Genomic DNA, 19,764 nt, shown 5'->3' with positions numbered 1-19,764 from the left:
CCCTGCCGGGCGCCCCGACAGGTAGGTCCCTCTGAGCCCGCTGTCCCGGGGCGCGGGACCCGTGGCCGCGGTGAGCGCTGCCCAGCCGTGTGCTCCCCCGTCCCGCCTGAGGGGCCCAGGCCGGCAGTGGAGGCCTCCCCCGCGTCCTGCTCCCCGCTCCGCGGGCCCGGTCCCCGGGGAATCGTCTGCCCGCCGCTCCGCGCGGCCGTGTGGCTCCAGCCTGGGCGATCGTGCCATCCTTCCGAAGCGAGGCCCGATGCGCCTTAGGTTCTTATTTCATTGCAGCTACCCCCAAATTCATTCCGTACATTTTCTTGGTCCCTTTAATATGCTTTCACAGACGAAATGCTTAATAATGCGTGAAATCGAGACACTGCAGTTCCCATTCTGATTGTGTGTGCAACTGTGGAAAGTTGGTGCTGAGGAAGGACTTTAGAGATGGCTGATTCCCGTTCCTTCCCGTTTACAGAGGAGAAGACAGACCCTGAGAAGAAGCATGGATCTTGGAGACTCGCCCAACTAGGTAACGGTCCAAGGATGAGAATCCCAAGCTAAGTTTTTCTTAAATCAATTTCTGAAAGTGGGCAAGTGGTACAATTCCGTTAACAATGTGAAGTGAATAGTAGGCCTGTTTGGGCTAGGATTAATCTTGTGAGATGATGCTTCCTCGTCTTTAATCATTATTTTCTTATTTCAGGCTTCATGCTGCTCGGCTTCTAAAGAAAATGGCAGAAACATCATCAGAGCCTTCTGGGCAGCTTGTCGTACACTCGGACACTCACAGTGACACTGTTCTGGCCAGTTTTGAGGATCAGCGGAAGAAAGGCTTTCTCTGTGACATCACTTTAATCGTGGAGAATGTGCATTTCCGGGCGCACAAAGCCTTGCTTGCTGCCAGTAGTGAATACTTCTCAATGATGTTTGCTGAAGAGGGGGAGATTGGTCAGTCCATTTATATGCTGGAAGGCATGGTTGCCGACACGTTTGGCATGCTGCTGGAATTTATCTACACGGGCTGTCTCCAGGCCAGTGAGAAAAGTACAGAGCAAGTCCTGGCTACCGCTCAGTTCTTAAAAGTCTATGACCTGGTAAAGGCTTACACAGATTTCCAAAATAATCATAGCTCCCCAAAGCCAACGACGTTGAGCGCTGCTGGTGCCCCCATGGTTGTTATTTCTAATAAGAAAAACAGTCCTCCAAAGAGGAAACGGGGAAGGCCAAGAAAAGTCAACAGTTTGCAGGGGGGGAAATCACAACTGGCTGCAGAGGAAGAAATACAGCTGAGAGTAAACAATTCAGTTCAGAACAGACATAACTTTGTGGTGAAAGAGGGAGATGGCGGGGTACTGAATGAACAGAGTCCAGCAAAAGACACAGACGATTGTGAGCCAGGTAGAGGGGAGGAAGTGCCCCCTGAAAAAGATGAGAATTGCGATCCCAAGACCCAGGACGGGCAGGACAGCCAGAGTGGGTACAGCAAGCGGAGGATTCGGAGGTCCGTCAAACTGAAAGATTACAAACTTGTTGGGGACGAAGATGACCGGAGTCCAGCTAGAAGGGTCTGTGGAAGGAGAAAGCGCCCCAGCGGCCCTGAGGCCTGTTGTAAGGACTGTGGCAAAGTGTTTAAGTACAATCACTTTTTGGCAGTCCACCAGAGGAGCCACACGGGTAATTATACTTTCGCAGCTTACTGGAACGTGTTTGGGAGTCATGGTGACAATGACAGCTGTCATTTATTGTGCAACTTCTATGTGATGGGCATTATAATAAGGCCTTCATACATGTTACTGTGCTTAATTCTCACTACAATCCTACGAGGTAGGAAGTGTTATCCCCGTTGTCATCCATATAGAGACAGAGCTGGGATTTGAACCCAGGTAGGCTGATTGTAGAACCCTGTTCTTATTTGGGAGTTGTCTGTTCAAGCCTTTAATGCCCAGGTACCACACTCTAGCCAGATTTACTCTGCTTTCTGATTCTTGAACATTTTTCATCTTGACCACAGCTGTGCTTTTTGCCGAGGTCTGTCTGGACAGCTTTCCCACTCAGCCATCGAGCGGTGAATGTCTTCTGTTTGGTCCCTCTAACCGAGCGCTGGCCAATAGACCCTTTTGTGAAAACAGAAACGTTCTGTATTTGTGCTGTCCAATATGGTGGCCACCAGCCATATGTGATTTTGAGTACTTGACATGTAGTGAGTGTGATGAGGAACTGAATTTTTTAAGTTAATTTAAATGGCACCATATTGGACAGTGCAGCCCTGCCAGAAACTCCCTTCCTCCTTTGCGCCCTCTCTTACACACTTAACTCACTCTCTTTTGGGTCGGGCTGTAGTTACCAGTTAAATACCCCTGAACCTAATTGTAAGCTTAAGTATAGGGACTCGTAGTTAAGTCTCCTCTCCTCCCGCAGCTCGCTGTCATCTGACCCAGCAGCATCTAGCCCTGTGGTTCTCACCATGGCCTCAATTAAACTTTTTTTTTTATGTTTATTTTTGAGTGAGACAGAGTGAGAAAGGGGAGAAGGGCAGAGAAAGGGAGATACAGAATCTGAAACAGGCTCCAGGCTCTGTTGTCAGCACAGAGCCCAATGCGGGGCTTGAACTCCAGGATGGCAAGATTGTGACCTAGGCCCAAGTCAGATGCTTAACTGATGAGCCACCCAGGTACTCCCCGGCCACACATTAGAATCACCTAGGGAGCTTCTAAAACTCCCAGTGACTGGGCACCAGCCCCAGAGCCTCTGATTTAATTGGAGCCTTGGTTTGAAGGATAGATTGAGAACCTTGAATTCTGGTTCTTTAAACAAAGTAGACATTTGGGAAATATTTGTTGAACTATAATAGAGGCTAGTTTAAAGAGTTAAATAGTTCTGTAAGATTTGTTCAGGAAAACAGCATGTAGAATCTTCCCCCTTGTGCCCAGCGTTATGAAATTTTGCAGTGAATCACTTTAGTGTGGGTCTGTTTTCATCTATTTCGGTGGCTAACGGAAGATCCATACAATTTGGAAACTCTGTCTTTCAGTTCCAGAAAATTCTTGGAAAGTATTTTAGGGATGATTTCTCTTGTTGGTTTTCTGTGCTCTCTCTTTCTGGAACTCCCGGCTGGCTGTCGGCATGTTGAACCTCCAGACCCATCCCCCAATGTCCTTATCTCCTATTTCCCATCACAATTGGCTCTACTTGTTGGGAGATTTGCCCTTTATCTTTTAACACTTAGAGATTTATTTCTACTGTTTTACTTCTAGAAGCCCCTTGTTATTCTCTAAATTCCTTTAAAAAAAATTTTTTTTAATGTTTATTTTTGAGAGAGAGCGCAAGTTGGGGAGGGGTAGAGAGAGCGGGAGACACAGAATCCCAAGCAGACTCCAGTCTCTGAGCTGTCAGCACAGAGCCCGATGCGGGCCTTGAATTCATGAACCACCAGACCATGACCTGAACCAAAGTTGAACACTTAACCAACTGAGCCACACAAACACCCCTTTTTAAAAAATTTTTATCGTGAATCCTCTTTTTGGTTCATGGTGAGTATGTTAATAACAGTAGTCTCTTATTAGTTTTTAATGTTTTCTTCCCCTTGGGCAGCTTCTGTTTTTTGCAAGTTTTTTTCTCTTGTTTTGTATCTGTTTCAACTAAAAGCCTTCCTTGAATGGTGGTTTTTTAAAAATCATGTTTGGGGTGTGTGGATGGCTTAGTCGGTTAAGCATCTGGCTCTTGGTTTCAGCTCAGGTCACGATCTCAGAGTTCGTGAGTTTGAGCCTCCCACGTCAGGCTCTGCACTGACAATGAGGAGTCTGCTTGGGATTCTCTCTCTCCCTCTCTGCCCCTCCTCCACTCACATTCTCTGTCTCTCAAAAATAAATAAACAAAATTAATTAATTAAATGTCATATTTAGTCCTATGTTGGAATGGTTGACTGCGAGTTACCGTGGGTATGGAGAGGGCCTGTAGATGACGGCCTCACGGGGGGGTGGCACCCCACCTCCTCACTGCCACCTGGCATCGCATCTGCCACCCTCCCACCCCAGCCTGCCACATTTCAGAAGGAAGCGTTCCACCCTCCCAGCCTGCCTGTCTAGAGCAGGAGCAGGGAAGAAGGCTGGGCACAGTCTCATCACTCCCAAGAGTAAACTTGGACTTGCTCTCCCTGGGACAGTCCCATTCCACTGCCTGGACACCCATAGTCCAGAGACTATTTGTTTTGCCCTCTTCAGAGCACAGTCTCTGGCCTTTGTTGGGGAGCTGGCCAGTCTTCTGTGATGGGGGGGGGGTCCTAAGTACCTTTATTAAAACAGACTGTCATTGATCCTCACCCCCATCTTCAGAGATAACAGGGGCCACCAATTCCTGAGCGTTGTGGAGGCCGTGTTATGCTCTGTCTCAGCCCTTCTCACTGCTGGCATCAGATCCATCTGTTCCGGCTTGCCGGATTTTATTGCTGATGTTTTCTCTCCAGTCCCGGGCCTTTTGGATGTATGCCTTGAAGAGAAATCCCTTTATTGTCATCTTAATTTAGGAGGAAACAGGAAGATGTGTATACTTGCTTACACTGTGTTTCTGGGGCTCTTATTCCAGGGGAGCGGCCTTTCAAGTGTAATGAGTGTGGGAAAGGCTTTGCCCAGAAGCACTCCCTGCAGGTCCACACCCGGATGCACACTGGCGAGCGGCCCTACACCTGCACCGTGTGCAGCAAGGCTCTCACCACCAAACACTCGCTGCTGGAGCACATGAGCCTGCATTCAGGTAGCTGGGGGAGCAGCGGCGGGCCCCTGCCACCGGGTTCTGGGGGGTGTTACCGTGATCAAAACGGGCTTTTCTCAGCCTAATGTCACTTCCCCCCATGGTGTCACTGAACGACAGAATTGTGCCTTCGCCCAGACCGTAGTTTACAATTCTGCACAGCATTGAGTCTTAAAACTAGGGCTTATAAACTGGCTGTTGGAGCTCAATGTGCAGACATTTGTTTAACCCCCAGAGTTTAGAATTTGGTGACTTTAGGGGGAGATGGAGGTTCCACTTCTACCCCAATCTCCACCACTCCCTACTACCTTACATACCTTTGCACATTTCTCTTACTGTGGTGGACTCTAAAGGCATTTGGGTTTGGAGGCAAGTCACTTGTGTCGTTCATAGAAAATGGGGACCTGGGTCCAGTGTGTTACTTTACCAGTGAGCATTCTAGTTCCTTACAGTTTTTGCATGTTTTAGTGTCTTTGTTTTTTTATTTGGCAGGACAGAAGTCTTTCACCTGTGATCAGTGTGGAAAATATTTTAGCCAGAAAAGACAACTAAAGAGCCATTATCGAGTTCATACAGGTACAATAAAGTGAAAGAACATTTGGATTTAGATTGATGGGGGAGAAATGCAAATACAAATGACTTCTGAAACGCTAGGGTCCACTAGGGGAAGATGAATTAGTATATAGGGAAAGAATCTTAAAAAGCGATCTAAATTAGACGTCCTTTCCTTGTGTTCTTTCCACTACCTTGGGATTTATATTTAAAATTTTTGTACTACAGTTTTGGTGCCATACACAAACCCAACAGAATTGGCATCTTTCAGAAGTGCTGCTTGCCCAAGAGAGTGCCCGTTGAAGCATTCTTACCCCATAGCTGGCCATCCAGGCCATCTCCCACCCAGCTCTGTCCATTGTCTTTTTTCCTCTCAACTGCTAAGAAATGATTGAGGGTTTGGGAGTGATATTTGAGATCAGTGGGCCACAGTCACACCGATGCTTCAAGGGAAGAAGGAGATCGTGTTTAGGGAGAATGGAAGGGCGCCAGCTGTCCAAGCAGTGAGTTGAGGTGCATAGGAAAATATTAACTGTTACCAAATTAATAACAAAATTACTGTTGTCTTATTAAAGTGCCATATTTAAAGTGATTATTTTTCAGGGAAGTGCTTTAACACAAATCACTGAAGAAGTGCAGGGAGAGAGCGCATACATGCACTGACACTTTTTTTGTTGTTGCGACAAGGCCACTCACTACCGGAATGCACCCACTGCCATCGCAAATTCATGGATGTGTCTCAGCTAAAGAAACATCTACGAACACACACAGGTAAAACTGCCCTCTGGTCCCTCCTCTCTGGTACACTCATGTTTTTAGAAGAGTGAGATCGGGTCCCCCTCCTCAGGCTCCATTTATTATAAATTGGGTGGGAATTTTACGAGATCATCTCAAAGTCCGAGGCGGGAGGCTGTCAACACCATTCTGTGCGGAGATCCCTTCTCTAATAGCTCAGCAACTTAGAGATGGCTAACAAGTCTGAGTCTGGTTCTGTGTCTCACTCTTAGTGTACTTCAGCCTGGGAGATGACAGATCAATTTTTTATAGAAAAGGAAGCAAAATGAAACAAACACAAAGGTAGCATGGGCATGAGGGTCTTTCCGTTTCCTCCTCCAGCACCAGCGGTTATAACGTAAGCATCACCACCTCCGGGAAAATCCGCTCCGGGGATAAAGAGGAGGCAGGATGGATCAGGGCAGGTATATCAGATTGGTTTGTGCTGCTTTGGACATTTTCTGCTCCAAACACAAAGTTTTTCTCCTTAATTTGTTTTCTTAAAATAAGTGTCTCATAGGGTAGACGTTCTGTGGAAATGGATCTCTATACATTCTTTCTATAGATGTTACCATGAACAGGTTCTGTGAAATTTAATTCACTCATTTAACACACATTTACAGAACAGTTACTGGGTATCAGGCATGGGGTACCTAAGCACCACTGAGGCCCTGAGGAAACAACAGTGAATGGGGTGGCCAGAGCCCCTGCTGTTTAGGGGCTACCATTTGACCCAGGAAGCCCGAGAACAAATGACTGTGTAACGTGTTAGGTGGGGCTCAGTGCTGTGAAGAGCTGAACGCAGGGTAAGGGGGTGGGACGTGGGAAGGCAAGCTGCCCTTTTACATGGGGACTCGTGTGGGAGGGCCACACTGATGAGGGGACACCTTGGATAGAGCATCTGAGTGCTCTGGAGAGCAAGGGCACCTGGCCAGCTCAGGGCATGTGGCTCTTCATCTTGGGGTCATGAGTTCAAGACCCCCATTGGGAGTAGAGATTGTTTAAATAAATAAGCTTAAAAAAAGAAAAAAGACATTTGCTCTGAATGTTATGGGGAGCGAGCCAGTCGCTGTAGCTGTCCAGAAGAAGAGCATCCCAGGCAGAGAGAACAGCAGGTGCAAAGCCGTGAAACACAGGAGTTTCCAACTTGCCAGAGAAATGCCAGGAGGCAGCTGTGAGTGAGGCCAAGCCGGGGCAGTAGAGGTAGGAGGGCTTGGGTGGGTGGATAGCAGAGGTGGCTGGAGTTTGTTAAAACACGGGGCTCCTCGGCCTAGCGGCATACTTCAGCCACCTGAGACGCTTTCAAAAAGAAAAAGCCTGGTCCCAACCCCAGGGATTCCAACTGAACGGACCTGGGCCAGAGCCTTGAAACTATTTGTAAGTTTCCTCGGTGATTCTAGTGTGTGGACTGAGGCTTCTGAATGCTGGAGGCCACGGTGAAGACTGGATTTTATTCTGACCTTGAGGACTTTAACAAGGGTTATAGGTTAGGTGCCTTAGAATTTTACTAGGATCATTCTGGCTTCTCTGTGGATGAGACAGGGAGGGGAGGCCCATTAGGGGGCTGCTGTGCTAATCAGGGGCTTGCGACATGTGGTGGCAGTGGACGTGGTCACAGGTGGTCCCGTCCAGATATATTCTGAAGGACTCTGTGTTCCTAGAAAGAATTTCCATTGTTTAGGGACGCCTGGGTGGCTCAGTCGGTTAAACATCTGACGTCAGCCCAAGTCATGATCTCACAGTTGGTGAGTTTGAGCCCCACATCAGGCTCTGTGCTGACAACTCAGAGCCTGGGGCCTGCTTTGGATTCTGTGTCTCCGTCTTTGTCTCTCTCTGCCCCTCCCCCGCTTGTGTTCTATCTTTCAAAAATAAATATCTGTTAAAAAAAAAAAAAGAAAAAGAATTTCCATTGTTTGAAACATATGGCAACCGAAAGACTTTCTGAAATGTCATAAACCCAGGTAGCTAGTGTAAACATTGTTAATGTTTCCCACACAGAACTTTCCATGACAAGCAGGTAGTCAGTCTTTGAATCTGGAAACAAACTGGGAACAGGGTGGGCCCCAGCTCTGGTTTGGGAAGCTATGGAAAGAATGGCAGTGGCCTGGCTTTCACCTTTGAAGTGGTAAGAGTTGATCATGCAAAGATGCAGACTCACCCAAGCTGGCACAAGCGCCCTGTGCCCAGATGGAGCCTGGAGAAATGTGTCGCATGCGTTTTCCAGCAGAGGCCGTGGAAGGGAAGCTGCCCGGCCGACCTCCACTTCAGATCACCCCCCTCCCTTGCCGCCCCCTACATCAGTGGGACTTTGTTCTTGCTTTTCTTTAAATTCATAGTCCCCTTGCTGCGTTAGGACCACTAAATTTTCTGAAATTCATTTATTCGTCAGGGATTTCTGGAACAGCGTGCCAAGCCTGATTCTAGGCAGTGGACAAGCCCACAAATTTCCCCCCTAAGAATGGGGGAGAATGGTAATAAATAACAAGTACAGTGTGTGAGGTGGGGATGGCATCGTGGGGAAAACTGATTCAGAGAAGGGGACGAAGGAGTTTTAGGGGAAAGGAGGACAGTGCTTTCGGTGGTGAGGAGGGCTCCTTGCTGGTAAAGTGATATTTGAGCAGGGACTTGAAGGCAGTGCAGAGGGAGAGGGAGTCCCCGAGGGGATGACTGGCGGGAGCAGGAGCCCCGCATGGGGCTCGCTCACTCACCCAGGGTGTGGTGTCCAGTGACTCTCCAGCGTGCCTGGGACGCTGAGCAGCGAGCAAAGGCATAGTGCCCGGTGAGGTCAGAAAAGTTTAGGGTGAGGACTGGGTGTAGGTGGACAGATCTGTGAGGCCTCGTAGCCCTGGGGCTTTGGCTTTTATCTCAGGATGGGATCAGGCAGCCTTTGGAGTGTGTGTGTAGCAGTGTGGTTGCCACACCTATTGTGGGCAGCAGGGAAGCTGGAGCAGAAGTGGGGAGAGACCTGTGCGGCTGTCGCAGAGACGTTGCTGGGCCTGGCCCGGGGTGGTGGTGGAGGTGTGACAGGTGGTCAGATTCTGGACACACTAGAAGGTAGATAGAAATGTCGGTAATATATAAGTCACTCGAGTGCACCGGGGTCCTTAGGGAGGTCAGGACGGCTACCAGACCGAGCAGGAAGGTGTGACAGTTGTGCATTATCTCAGGGTGGGGCCGTCCAGGAGTAAATGTGGCGTGTCCTCTTGTTTCCTGCGTATAATCACGTACTCCTTGTTTCCCTTTGTAAGAGAAAGAACTGTATCTTACACTTTCCCTGCATCGCTTTGGCACAGCACCCGTGCTTAGGTATGTAGTAGGTGCTTAGTAATTCATGCTCATTGAGGAATCAGGTGGTATTGCCTTTTTTCCCACCTTTATATCGTGAAACTGGGGGGTGATTATTTTTGCTTTATGTTGGATGTATATTTCTGAATGCTTCCCCTTTCTTAGGTGAGAAGCCGTTTACTTGTGAAATCTGTGGCAAATCTTTCACAGCAAAGAGTTCTCTTCAGACCCACATCAGAATCCACAGGTAAAGTTTCGCAGACATTTTTCTCATGGGAGTCCTCATTCAGCCCTGGAGTTCAGTCAGGTGATGTTTGTTATCTGTACAGTCCTTTGCCCCAAAGTGTTACATGGGTAGAACTTTCTGTGTAGTTTACTGTTATCTTTTCAATAAAGCAGTTCCCCGCTTAGGCAAAATCAGGAAAACTAGCTCTGGCCAGCAGAAGTTTGCATGATTGATTTCATTTCTTGAGTTTTTATTTTTGGGCTAGGGACTGATCCAAAGCTTAAATTCTTCAGTCAAAAATAAATATTAAATTTAATGTTTTCTGAATAAATGCTTTTGTTTACACGGCTTTCAGATTTGATTTAGTAGTTCTAAGAAAAGTAATTAAGGGTCACTCCAGTCTTTTACATTGAAGTCCATCATATATACTTAATTGGCCACAAGAGTCCAAAGGTTGGCAATGAGGGGGTGCCTGGATGGCTCAGTCAGTGGAGCACGCGACTCTGGTTCTCGGGGTCATGAGTTCAAGCCCTATATAGGGTGTGGAGATGACTTAGAATTAAAATCTTTAAAAAAGAAATAAAGTTGGTAATGAGAACTAAAAAAGAAAAGGAATTTTATGTGTGATATGTAAATATTTGCTTTCTTATCTGAAATACAGACTATGGAATCATAAAATTTTATCACCTCTGGCCCAGCTTCATCCACCACCCTTACTTGGATGCGACCCCACCCTTTCTTTTTCTATTAGGATTAGAAACTAAAACCCATAAAAGTTGGGACTTGTTCTAACTCCTTAAGTTAGTAGAAGAACCCATGACTTAGGACTCCCAGTCGAGTTAATTTTTCCTCTCTTCTTGACTTCTTCTTCCTAAACAATCAGGAAGTAACAAATAGATCTGTTTTTAAGATAAAACGTGTATTTTCTTACAGAGGAGAAAAGCCGTACTCCTGTGGCATATGCGGCAAATCCTTCTCTGACTCCAGTGCTAAGAGGAGACACTGCATTCTGCACACGGGCAAAAAGCCTTTCTCCTGCCCTGAGTGCAACTTACAGTTCGCTCGCTTAGACAACTTGAAGGCTCACTTGAAAATCCACAGCAAAGAGAAACCTGCATCAGAGGCCAGTGGCATGTCTGGCAGTAACAACACTGAAGAGGTCAGGAATATTCTTCAGCTGCAGCCCTATCAGCTCTCTGCATCTGGAGAGCAGGAAATCCAGCTTCTGGTGACCAATTCTGTACATAACATCAACTTCATGCCTGGGCCTAGCCAAGGAATCAGCATTGTTACTGCCGAGAGTTCTCAGAACATGACCGCAGACCAGGCTGCTAATCTCACCCTGCTCACGCCGCAGCCAGAACAACTGCAGAATTTAATTCTTTCAGCCCAACAGGAGCAAACGGAACACATACAGGGCCTCAATATGATTGAGAGCCAGATGGAACCGTCACAGCCCGAGCCGGTGCACGTAATCACACTCTCCAAAGAGACCCTGGAACATCTCCACGCCCATCAAGAGCAAACAGGGGAGCTGCACTTAGCAAGTGCTTCAGATCCGACTCAGCACCTGCAGCTGCCCGAGCCGGCTCCGCCCCCACCACTCAGCCAGGAGCAGAGCTGACCTGTAAACGTGTGCACCCTGCCCGTCTTTTCCCAGTAAGCCATCCTTCCAGAGGTGTGATGGCCAACTGCCAGTTCTAACGCTTTCCATCCAGGCAATAAGACATGTGTCTATCATACCTTGTATGTAGTCCGGACTCGGAGTTAGCATTTGTTACTGAGGAATGGTTTTCGTTTTCATCTACGTCTCTTAAGGTCATGGATGATTTTTATTTGGAGGCATTGATTTAGACTTCTCTAAGTCATGAATGTTCATGGCCACAGCTTAGGGTCTTGCTGACCTTTCCAGGTATATTTTTTAGAAAAAAGGAAGTCCTATGTTTGCTGAATTGGGTAGAGTGGTTTCTTTTTTACTTCTCTTAGGTAACACGGTTGCTTCTGTAAGACAAGTCGGGGCTGAATATGACAGATGACAACTTTGGAGCGTCTGTACCTTATAATCCCCTAAAACAGAGTAACTCAACATTTAATGTCTGTGTGGTACGGTGGGCTCTTTGTGTCAGGTTTAAGGTAGATTCAGAGACATAGAAACTAAAAGTCTATTTTAACTCAAAATGAATTTAACAAGAAAGCCAAAAAGTATAGGATTATTTTAAAAATTCTGAGCTCAATTTTTCTGAGACACAGGGATTTACTTATTTTTTGAGTGGTTACATATTTTTTTAAAAGCAGGCTATTGAAATTTTAATTTAAAAGTCTGATTAAAGAGTAGAACTGGGATCAAGACATTCAACCCATCAAGTCCAAATTTTTGTCAGCAGTGATAATTGTTCTTTCTGATGAAGTTAAAGCTCTCTCAGTTATCCTGGAATATAAAATTTTATTCAGTGTATTTTAAGTGTCAAATAATACTCTTGAATTCTGATTGATCCTGAATATGATCCATGTATTATGTCTGATAACTTTCTGGAGATGGGACCTTATAATTTATTTTTATTGCAAAGTAGGTTAAATCTCATAAAGTGGACACATCATTTAAAAAAGTAAATATCTTCTAATTAAAAAAAAAAAGTGAGCCTCCAAACCATAGTAGCCAGTCTGTAATTGTTGTACCGTTTTAAATAATTGTCAAAAGTTGAAATGATGTCTGTTATGTATGTTATGTTAGGTTTTCAAGCCCAATGTACTAAAGACTTTGATTGCTTTCTCTCAAGTAAACTGATAGAAGATTTTGGAGAGCAGAGGCTGGGCACTCACCTAAGTTGACATAATGCTGGTGGAGCACAGGGGTAATCTACCCTAAAAGTAACAGGATCTTTCCATCAGTTACTTATTTTCTCACATCTTTGTTTGATTTCCACCTGAATCAAGAAAGTTTTTTGGAGGTGAAAGCAATGGAATTCTTGAGGTTTGAGAGAAGATGAAAGCTTATTTTTTTTACATATTTGCCAAACTATATTTTATCATACATAATTCACAAAATTTCTAAAATGTTGTACATCTTATGTGTATCAACCAAAGCAATGTTTAAGTCAGGCCTGACTAGAGCCAAGATACAATTTCTACAAATACAGTTATGACCCAAATATTTCAGGTTCTTAGTCATTTAAACTACTTTAACCTTATTCTTAAAATGCAAAGTTTTTTCCAGCTTTTCAAAGCTTACTGGCCCACAGTTTCTTCAGGACATACACAATATTAATATAAAAGGATTCTCTGTAAAGCTGGAGAATTATTCAGGAAATACAGTCACACAAGTCAAGTTTAACTAGCTTTATGACAGTCTACCTCTGCTCTAGGAGAAATACATTGTGGGCCACATGTAATTTTAAATTTTCTAGTAGCCACATTAAAAACAAAATGGTGAAATTAATTTAATAAAATTATTTGATCCAACATTTGCCAGATATTTCAACCTGCAATCAATATAAAAATGTATTAGTAAGTATTTTCGATTCTTTTTTGCATATTAAGGTCTTCAAAATCTAGTATGCACTCCATTTGAATGCTAATATTCTTTGGACGTACTGTGTTTAGAATTCATACGATTTACAGTTGAAAACGTAGATTGATATACACATAATTTTTTCAGTAACCAAAATGATTATCAGTTTGAATTTATATTAAAACCTGGGGCACCTGGCTGGCTCAGTCAGAAGAGCATGTGACTCTTGATCTCAGGGTCATAAGTTCAAGCCCCACACTGGGCACAGAAATTACTAAAAAAAAAACAAGAAAAAACGCACCACCAGTTCCTTAGTCACACTAGCCATCTTACAAGTTCTCAGGAGCCACGTGTGGCTGGTGGCTCCTGTTCTCTGTGACACAGGCCTACCTGCTTCCAACTTGAGAGCCAGTTTCAGCCATAAAAATATCTTCTGGAAGAGTTCTGTCGACTCGCCCAGCTGTCAACGGGAAAGGAGAAAATGATAGCTTTATAGATCTAGCTTCTCCTTGGTGTCCCAAATATACATTCTGCCCTCTGAAACCCCAAAGTCTAAAGTTCAGTGACTCTGTACCCAAAGGAAATGTCATGTATGTAAAAATGTGTGTTTGAGAAGCTTTTGGCTCAGTGTTTCACAACTTATTTTGCACTAAACTTGTACAGTTTTTTAAATTGTTTTAACAAGCACAGAAATACAAAGTACACTTAGGAAATAGAATATGATGCTTTGGGTCACTGAAATGCACCTTACTGCTTTCAAAAGTAAATCTCTGAGTTTTCTCTGAGTAGAGGGCTGGCTTTGGGAAGACTCTAGCCATTGCCATCAAAATAAGTTATTTATTCATGTGCTTGCTTCTGCTTCTTGAATCTCTCTCTACCTCTACTCTGTTTTCTGCAGTCAGTTCCTGTGTTCTAAATGTAGTGAGCGGCTGGTTCCATGATGCTGAAGAATATAATGATATTCCCGTTGTAGACACTTACATCTAGGTTTGCATAAATTGGATAATAATATCTACCACATATTGAGCCTTTAGCCTATAGGCAGGAGTGAAGCCAAGGGTGTTAGGTCTGTATCTTAGTGTTCCTCAACTGTCTCGTGCCATGGCACACAAAGCAGGATTTGTGCAGCACCCTGCACTTAGGGACTGCGGTCCCCGCTGGCCAGGACTGGCATATTTGCTTGGGGCTGCCATTAAAAATACTACAGAATGGGTGCTTTAAGTAACAGATCTATTTTCTCAGTTCTGGAGGCTTAAACGTTCAAGATCAAGGTGCGGGCAGGGTTGGTTTCTTCCCAGGCCTCCTGACTATCTTTTCCTCCCTGTGTTTGCATGGTCTTCCCTCTGTGTGTTTTGCCCTAATCTTACAAGACACCAGCCAGTATTGGATTAGGGCCCACCCTAATCCTAATGACCACATTTTCACTCAGTTACCTCATGAAAGGCCATATTTCCAAACACAGTCACATTCTGAGTCTGGGGGGTTAGGACATCAATATGAATTCGGTGGGGGATGCAATTCAGCTCTAAGTAACTGGCACCTGGATGAGCAGTGTCTGGAGCAACAGTCTTACTTTACTCAATCTTTATGACATTCGTATGAGGTAAATCGTATTATGCCTGTTTTACAGATAAGAACATAGAGGCCCATTGCAGGTGGAGCCGTTGCCCAACGTCACACGGTGATTGGCAAAGCCAGAACTGCTGCACGGGGTCAGCTGGGCCCGCGACGGTGCTGCCCACAGATGGGCTTACTGTCACCAGTCTTTTGAAACCTAAAGCTGGATTTGTCTTTACATATGATCTGCTTGATGTAGTAGAAGATTTTTGGCTAAAATTGAGGATCTGGGGCCCCTGGCAGGCTCAGTCTGAAGAGCATATGACTCTTCATTTTGGGGTTTGAGTTCAAGCCCCAGGTTAGGTGTAGAACTTACTTTTAAAAAATTGATCTGTGTTTGACGTTTTAGCACATGATTTTTACATAAAACAATAATTGTAAAATATAATATTTTTATACATTAGTAATGATATAATTACGTATATTATATATAAGTATATAGTCTTTCTCCTGTAGAAATGATGACTACCACATTAATATTATATTAGTATTTTACCACTATGGATTTAAAACCTTAATAGTAATTTACCAATTAAATGAATGTTACTATTGATGTGAAAATGGCTTAACTGTGAGCCCTTTTTTCCAAACTCCTGACTAATGATAATTTATGTATAGGGAAGGCTTGTTTGACTTTTTGCTAACCTTATTTGTAAGTATTGAGGTGAATTATCATCCGCACTTTTCAGACTAAAGACTAAACTTTTAAAAATTTTTACTTATTTTGAGAGTGTGCACAGTGGGGTAGGGACAGAGAATGCGAGAGAGAGAATCCCAAGCAGACTCTGCACTGGCAGCACAGAGGCCAACACAGGGCTCAATCTTGTGAGATCATGACCTGAGGCAAAATCAAGTCAGATGTGTAACCAACTGAGCCTCCCAAGAGCTCCTGAAATAAGCCTAAATTCTTAAGAATTGAAAGAAAACTCTTTTGTAAACAGCAGGCATGGAGGAGTGACCTCTAAAAAATCCCTCTTGCCTTTTGTAAATAGCAGGTGTCAAAGAATGACCTCTAAAAGAAACAGGAATGTCACTGTGATAGTTTATGTAGCTTTAAAATTTTTTCCATGTAATTAAGCAACACTTTTGTTGGCTATAATATATATATATAAAGTATATGCATACTAAGTATGTACATATATACACATATACATACTATATATATAAAGTCATTCTCACATGAAATGTACCTCACTAGGAGAGCTTTTTATTTTTTTTTTTAACTTTATTTATTTTTGAGAGACAGCATTAATGGGGGAGGACCAGAGAGAGAGGGAGAGACAGAATCTGAATCAGGCTCAAGGCTCTGAGCTGTCAGCACAGAGCCCAGTGTGGGGCTTGAACCCATGAACTGAGAGATCATGACCTGAGCCGAAGTTGAACGCTTAACCTACTGAGCCACCCAGGTGCCCCTGGGAAAGCTTTTAAACTAAAAGTTCATTCAATCCTATTGTCAACACAAAATGTAGGAACTTGAGCACATTTTAGGTAACATTAGCAAGAGATCATAGTCTTTTTTGTTAACATCTGAAAAGTACTACTATATCCAATATGACCTGCAGAAAGGGAAAAATTTGAGCGTGCTCAAGTCAGGGAACTAACTTTGTTGGTCTTACAGTATGGATTTATTATTTATTTTGAATTTTAGTATCTATAGATTAATATCTTCATGTCCAGTGGATCCTTCAAAATACAGATTTGAAGATATTCCAAAAGAATAGTTTGGCTTTTGGTTTTAGTTTAGGTTACTTTTATCCTTGTTGGATGCAGGGTTAAACTGAAGCTTGCCTTAGGCTAAATTGGGAGTTAAAAACAAAACTCTCCAGTTTTAAAATCTCCCTCTCTGATTAAATGGCTTCTGTACAAGTTTTATCTGTAATCTTAGTGTTTGAAGTATAAAAGTGCTCATTAACAAAAATGAAGGAAAGTAGTTAATCCTGGGCCCATTTGTATTTTAACCTTTGTCCCTTGTGGTATCTTGGTCTGTGAAATCAGCATGTTTTCATCTGGAGACAGCTCCGGAAGAGAAAGTCACATGCAGAGGAACAAGTTTGCAGGGAAGAGTAGAAAAGAATGAAGGACCCAATCTTTTGTGGTTCAGTCACTCTTGTCAGCTGAGAGAGAAAGCTGGGAGCCAATCTTGATAGGGCCTCCTTGCCTGCTGGGTCAGATGCATCCCCACATTATGTCCATTTCACCTCAAACTATAGTCCGAATCCATCCACTGCTCCCACCCGCCCCGTTGTGCCATTGCCTCCTCTTGCCTGGGTTCCACCAAGGCCTAACGGACCCTCTCTGACCCTCCACTCTCTCCACTGGAAGTGATGGTAATCTATATGGGTCCTCCGTCGTGCCTTGAGCAGTGTCTCGCTAAATGAATGGATATTTTGTTACTAAGGCAAATATGATCAGGTCTCTGCTTACAATCCTTCTGCAGTTTCCCACCGGGCTCAGAATAAAATCTGAAATGCAGCTTCCTCTTGGGCCCCTTCCCCATTCTCACTTCCAGCCACTGGTTCCCTTGCTGTTCCCCAAACATCCTGCATTTACGGCCTTAGGGCTGGAGGCTGGTGGTTTCTCAGGCTTGAAAGGTTTCTGTACCTACTCTCCTGTCTGGTCAGCTGTCAGAATTCAGTGTGTCACTTCCTCAGGGAGACCTTCCCTGACTCTCTAATTTCAATCAAGCCACCCTGTCATATCTGTTCACAGCACTCTACACTTTGCACTCAGCTCATAATTATGTTTACATCAGGAAATGTGTCTGCCTGTCACACTTCAGCCTGGGCTCCCAGCCCAGGACTGTGGGTGTTTTGTTTGACCTCACAGGCCTATAGGTGGAAGGTCTCATTACAGGGTGACTGAGACATGTCACCTGCAGTGTGAGGGATGGCATTGCTGCGACACAGAACACGATATGGATTAGAGGAAAGAGATCCCTGTCTTCATGCCTTGGGGTCTGGGCCTTCTAGTCTCTGTACATTTCTTAGGGTCACCGACATTTTAGAATTGAAATGAGCTGAGGAGGTTGAGGAATTAAACTGCCTTCATTTAGAAATGATAAAGCTGAAGCATGGTGGTTGGTGACTTTCTCAAGGTCACACTAAGCTGGTGAAGCAAAGCTGGGATCCGACCGGAGCTTCTGGATTACAGATCAGTAAGTATATTACCCACTGCTTTATGCTGCAGGGTATATCTTTAATTAGCAGAAAGCGACACTCCAAGTCAGCAGATTTTCAGCACTGAAGTCATTATTCTTCCGAGATTTTTTTAGAAACAAATTTTACCATTTCTCATTCAGAGAGCCATATAATCCTTTTTGGCTGCAACTGCAAAGTCACTGAATTAAGGGCCAGATCCTGTGGGGCCTCTGCAAATACAAAGTGGGAGCGGCCAGTCTTTTAGCATCTGCTAATAAAAGGGACATGGGACGATTCTAAAAGCCTGGTAAACCCATTTATAGTGGACTTCAGAATACTTGTTACACTGTGTATTTAAATATGGGTGTGTCTAATTTGGGGCACATTTATTTCAAGCCAAATAACGAGTCATGCTCCAGAGCTAGGAAGGGCCCGGCTCGGAGGCCGCCCTAGTTTCCTGAGTGTGACCTGGCTGAATTCCCTGCCTCTTCTGGCAGAGAGCAGGCATTTCCCCTTGCCTGCCTTCCCTTGCCTGCCTCTCAGCTCCAGCCGGGAGCAGTGAGCGAGCAGTGAGCTTCCGGTCTTACTGGGTCTCTTAGGGCTTCCAGAGGAAAGCAGAGTGAGAAGAAAGAGGAAGGCAGCTATTTCTGGTCCCTGGATCTCAAGGAGACGGATCCTCCCATTTATTTCTGTTCTGTGAGTATTTCCCATGTTACTGTGTCACTACCTCTAAACAAGAAACAGCTTCTTACAATGCCAGTCTTTCATTTGTCACATTGCATCCACACCAGCATGGTGGAGCCCAGACACACCTGGGCCCCATACTAGCTCCCTCCCTTACTGGGTAACAGGTTGCAGGACAGAGAACCTCTGTGACCCTCAGTTTCTTTTCCAGTAAAATGGGAGTGTTTTGATCTCTGAAATTATGGTTATACTCACAGTAGCTGCTCAATAAATGAGAATTGATGTTTTACTAATTAGTTGAATGACCTTGGGTGCCTTCACATTCAGCCCTGTTTCCTTATCAGGAATATGAGGAAGTTGATCCCAAAGGACTCACAAAGCCCTTTTCAGTATTGAGGGTTCTGCGGATTCTCACTCCAAAGCCTGCTTTAACACTGGGGATCTAGCCTCTCTTCCACACATCCCTCCTACTTCCCCTTAGTAGTGGAAGTACTCTCCCACCAAGACCCTCTCACTTAGTAGTGGAAGTACTCTCCCACCAAGACCCTCTCACTTAGTAGTGGAAGTACTCTCCCACCAAGACCCTCTCACTTCTCCAGCCGCTTTGAAGCTGCAGACTGCCAGGTACCCAGGACTTTAATCCGTGCTCATTGCCCTAAACCCGGATCTAGGGGCAGAGTTGTCGTAGGGCGTGGCGGATACCAAGCCTGGACACATCGTGGTGGGACGCCCGGGCCGTGGATCTCCTAGTAGGAAGGTGAAGAGAGCATAGACGTTCCGGCGCCACCTACGGAACCGCCAGCTTCTGCAAACTTCTTGCCCAGGCCGAGCGCCCTATCCGCCGGGCGCTCAGAAGCGGCTCACAGAGTTGGTACTACGCAAGGATGGGTGGCCTCGCCTGCCCGCAGACGGTTAGCTCTGCAGATGGGGGCACCGGGATGGAGGTGCGGTACGCTGTCGCACGCCGGGCGCCGCAGACCCAGAACTTCTCAGTCCCCACCAGCCCCGCCCTGGTCTCCTAATCCCTAGGCGGAAAAGGGCATCCGCAGCGCCACGCCCTTGGGCACCACCCTGCAGGCGTGGCCGGGTCCCGGGCCGGCCGGGGCTCCCGGGGTAATGAGATGGTAATGAGGCGCTAATAAAGTCTCACTGGCCGCGCGGCCGGCGCCGAAGCTCCTATCCCGCCGAGCTCCCCTGCCCGGCGCAGTCCGCGCGCCGCCAGGCGTCCTCTGCTTTCCCCT

General features: G+C 45.3%; 1 protein-coding gene across 4 annotated transcripts; it reads left to right on the top strand.

The window, feature by feature from the left end:
- Positions 1–13,803, top strand: ZBTB24 (zinc finger and BTB domain containing 24). Of its 4 annotated transcripts, none has more exons than XR_003910823.1 (8): positions 1–21; positions 341–523; positions 698–1,668; positions 4,576–4,743; positions 5,233–5,316; positions 5,980–6,063; positions 6,409–6,491; positions 9,517–9,598. XR_003910823.1 is itself a non-coding variant. In XM_029944735.1 (8 exons), the coding sequence occupies exons 3-8, from the start codon at positions 726–728 to the stop codon at positions 11,199–11,201; spliced, it is 2,052 nt and encodes a 683-aa protein (XP_029800595.1). In that variant the 5' UTR covers positions 1–21; positions 470–523; positions 698–725; the 3' UTR covers positions 11,202–13,803. The 4 variants fall into 4 exon arrangements, 3 of the variants coding, with proteins under 3 accessions (XP_029800595.1, XP_029800594.1, XP_029800597.1); XM_029944735.1 differs by lacking the exon at positions 6,409–6,491 and adding an exon at positions 10,511–13,803 and having other exon boundaries at positions 470–523; XM_029944734.1 differs by lacking the exon at positions 6,409–6,491 and adding an exon at positions 10,511–13,803.
- The last annotated feature ends 5,961 nt before the right edge of the window (positions 13,804–19,764 follow it).

This window comes from Suricata suricatta, chromosome 7 (genome assembly GCF_006229205.1).
Source record: "Suricata suricatta isolate VVHF042 chromosome 7, meerkat_22Aug2017_6uvM2_HiC, whole genome shotgun sequence".
NCBI lineage: Eukaryota > Metazoa > Chordata > Mammalia > Carnivora > Herpestidae > Suricata > Suricata suricatta.
This window is presented reverse-complemented; position numbering and strand designations above follow the sequence as displayed.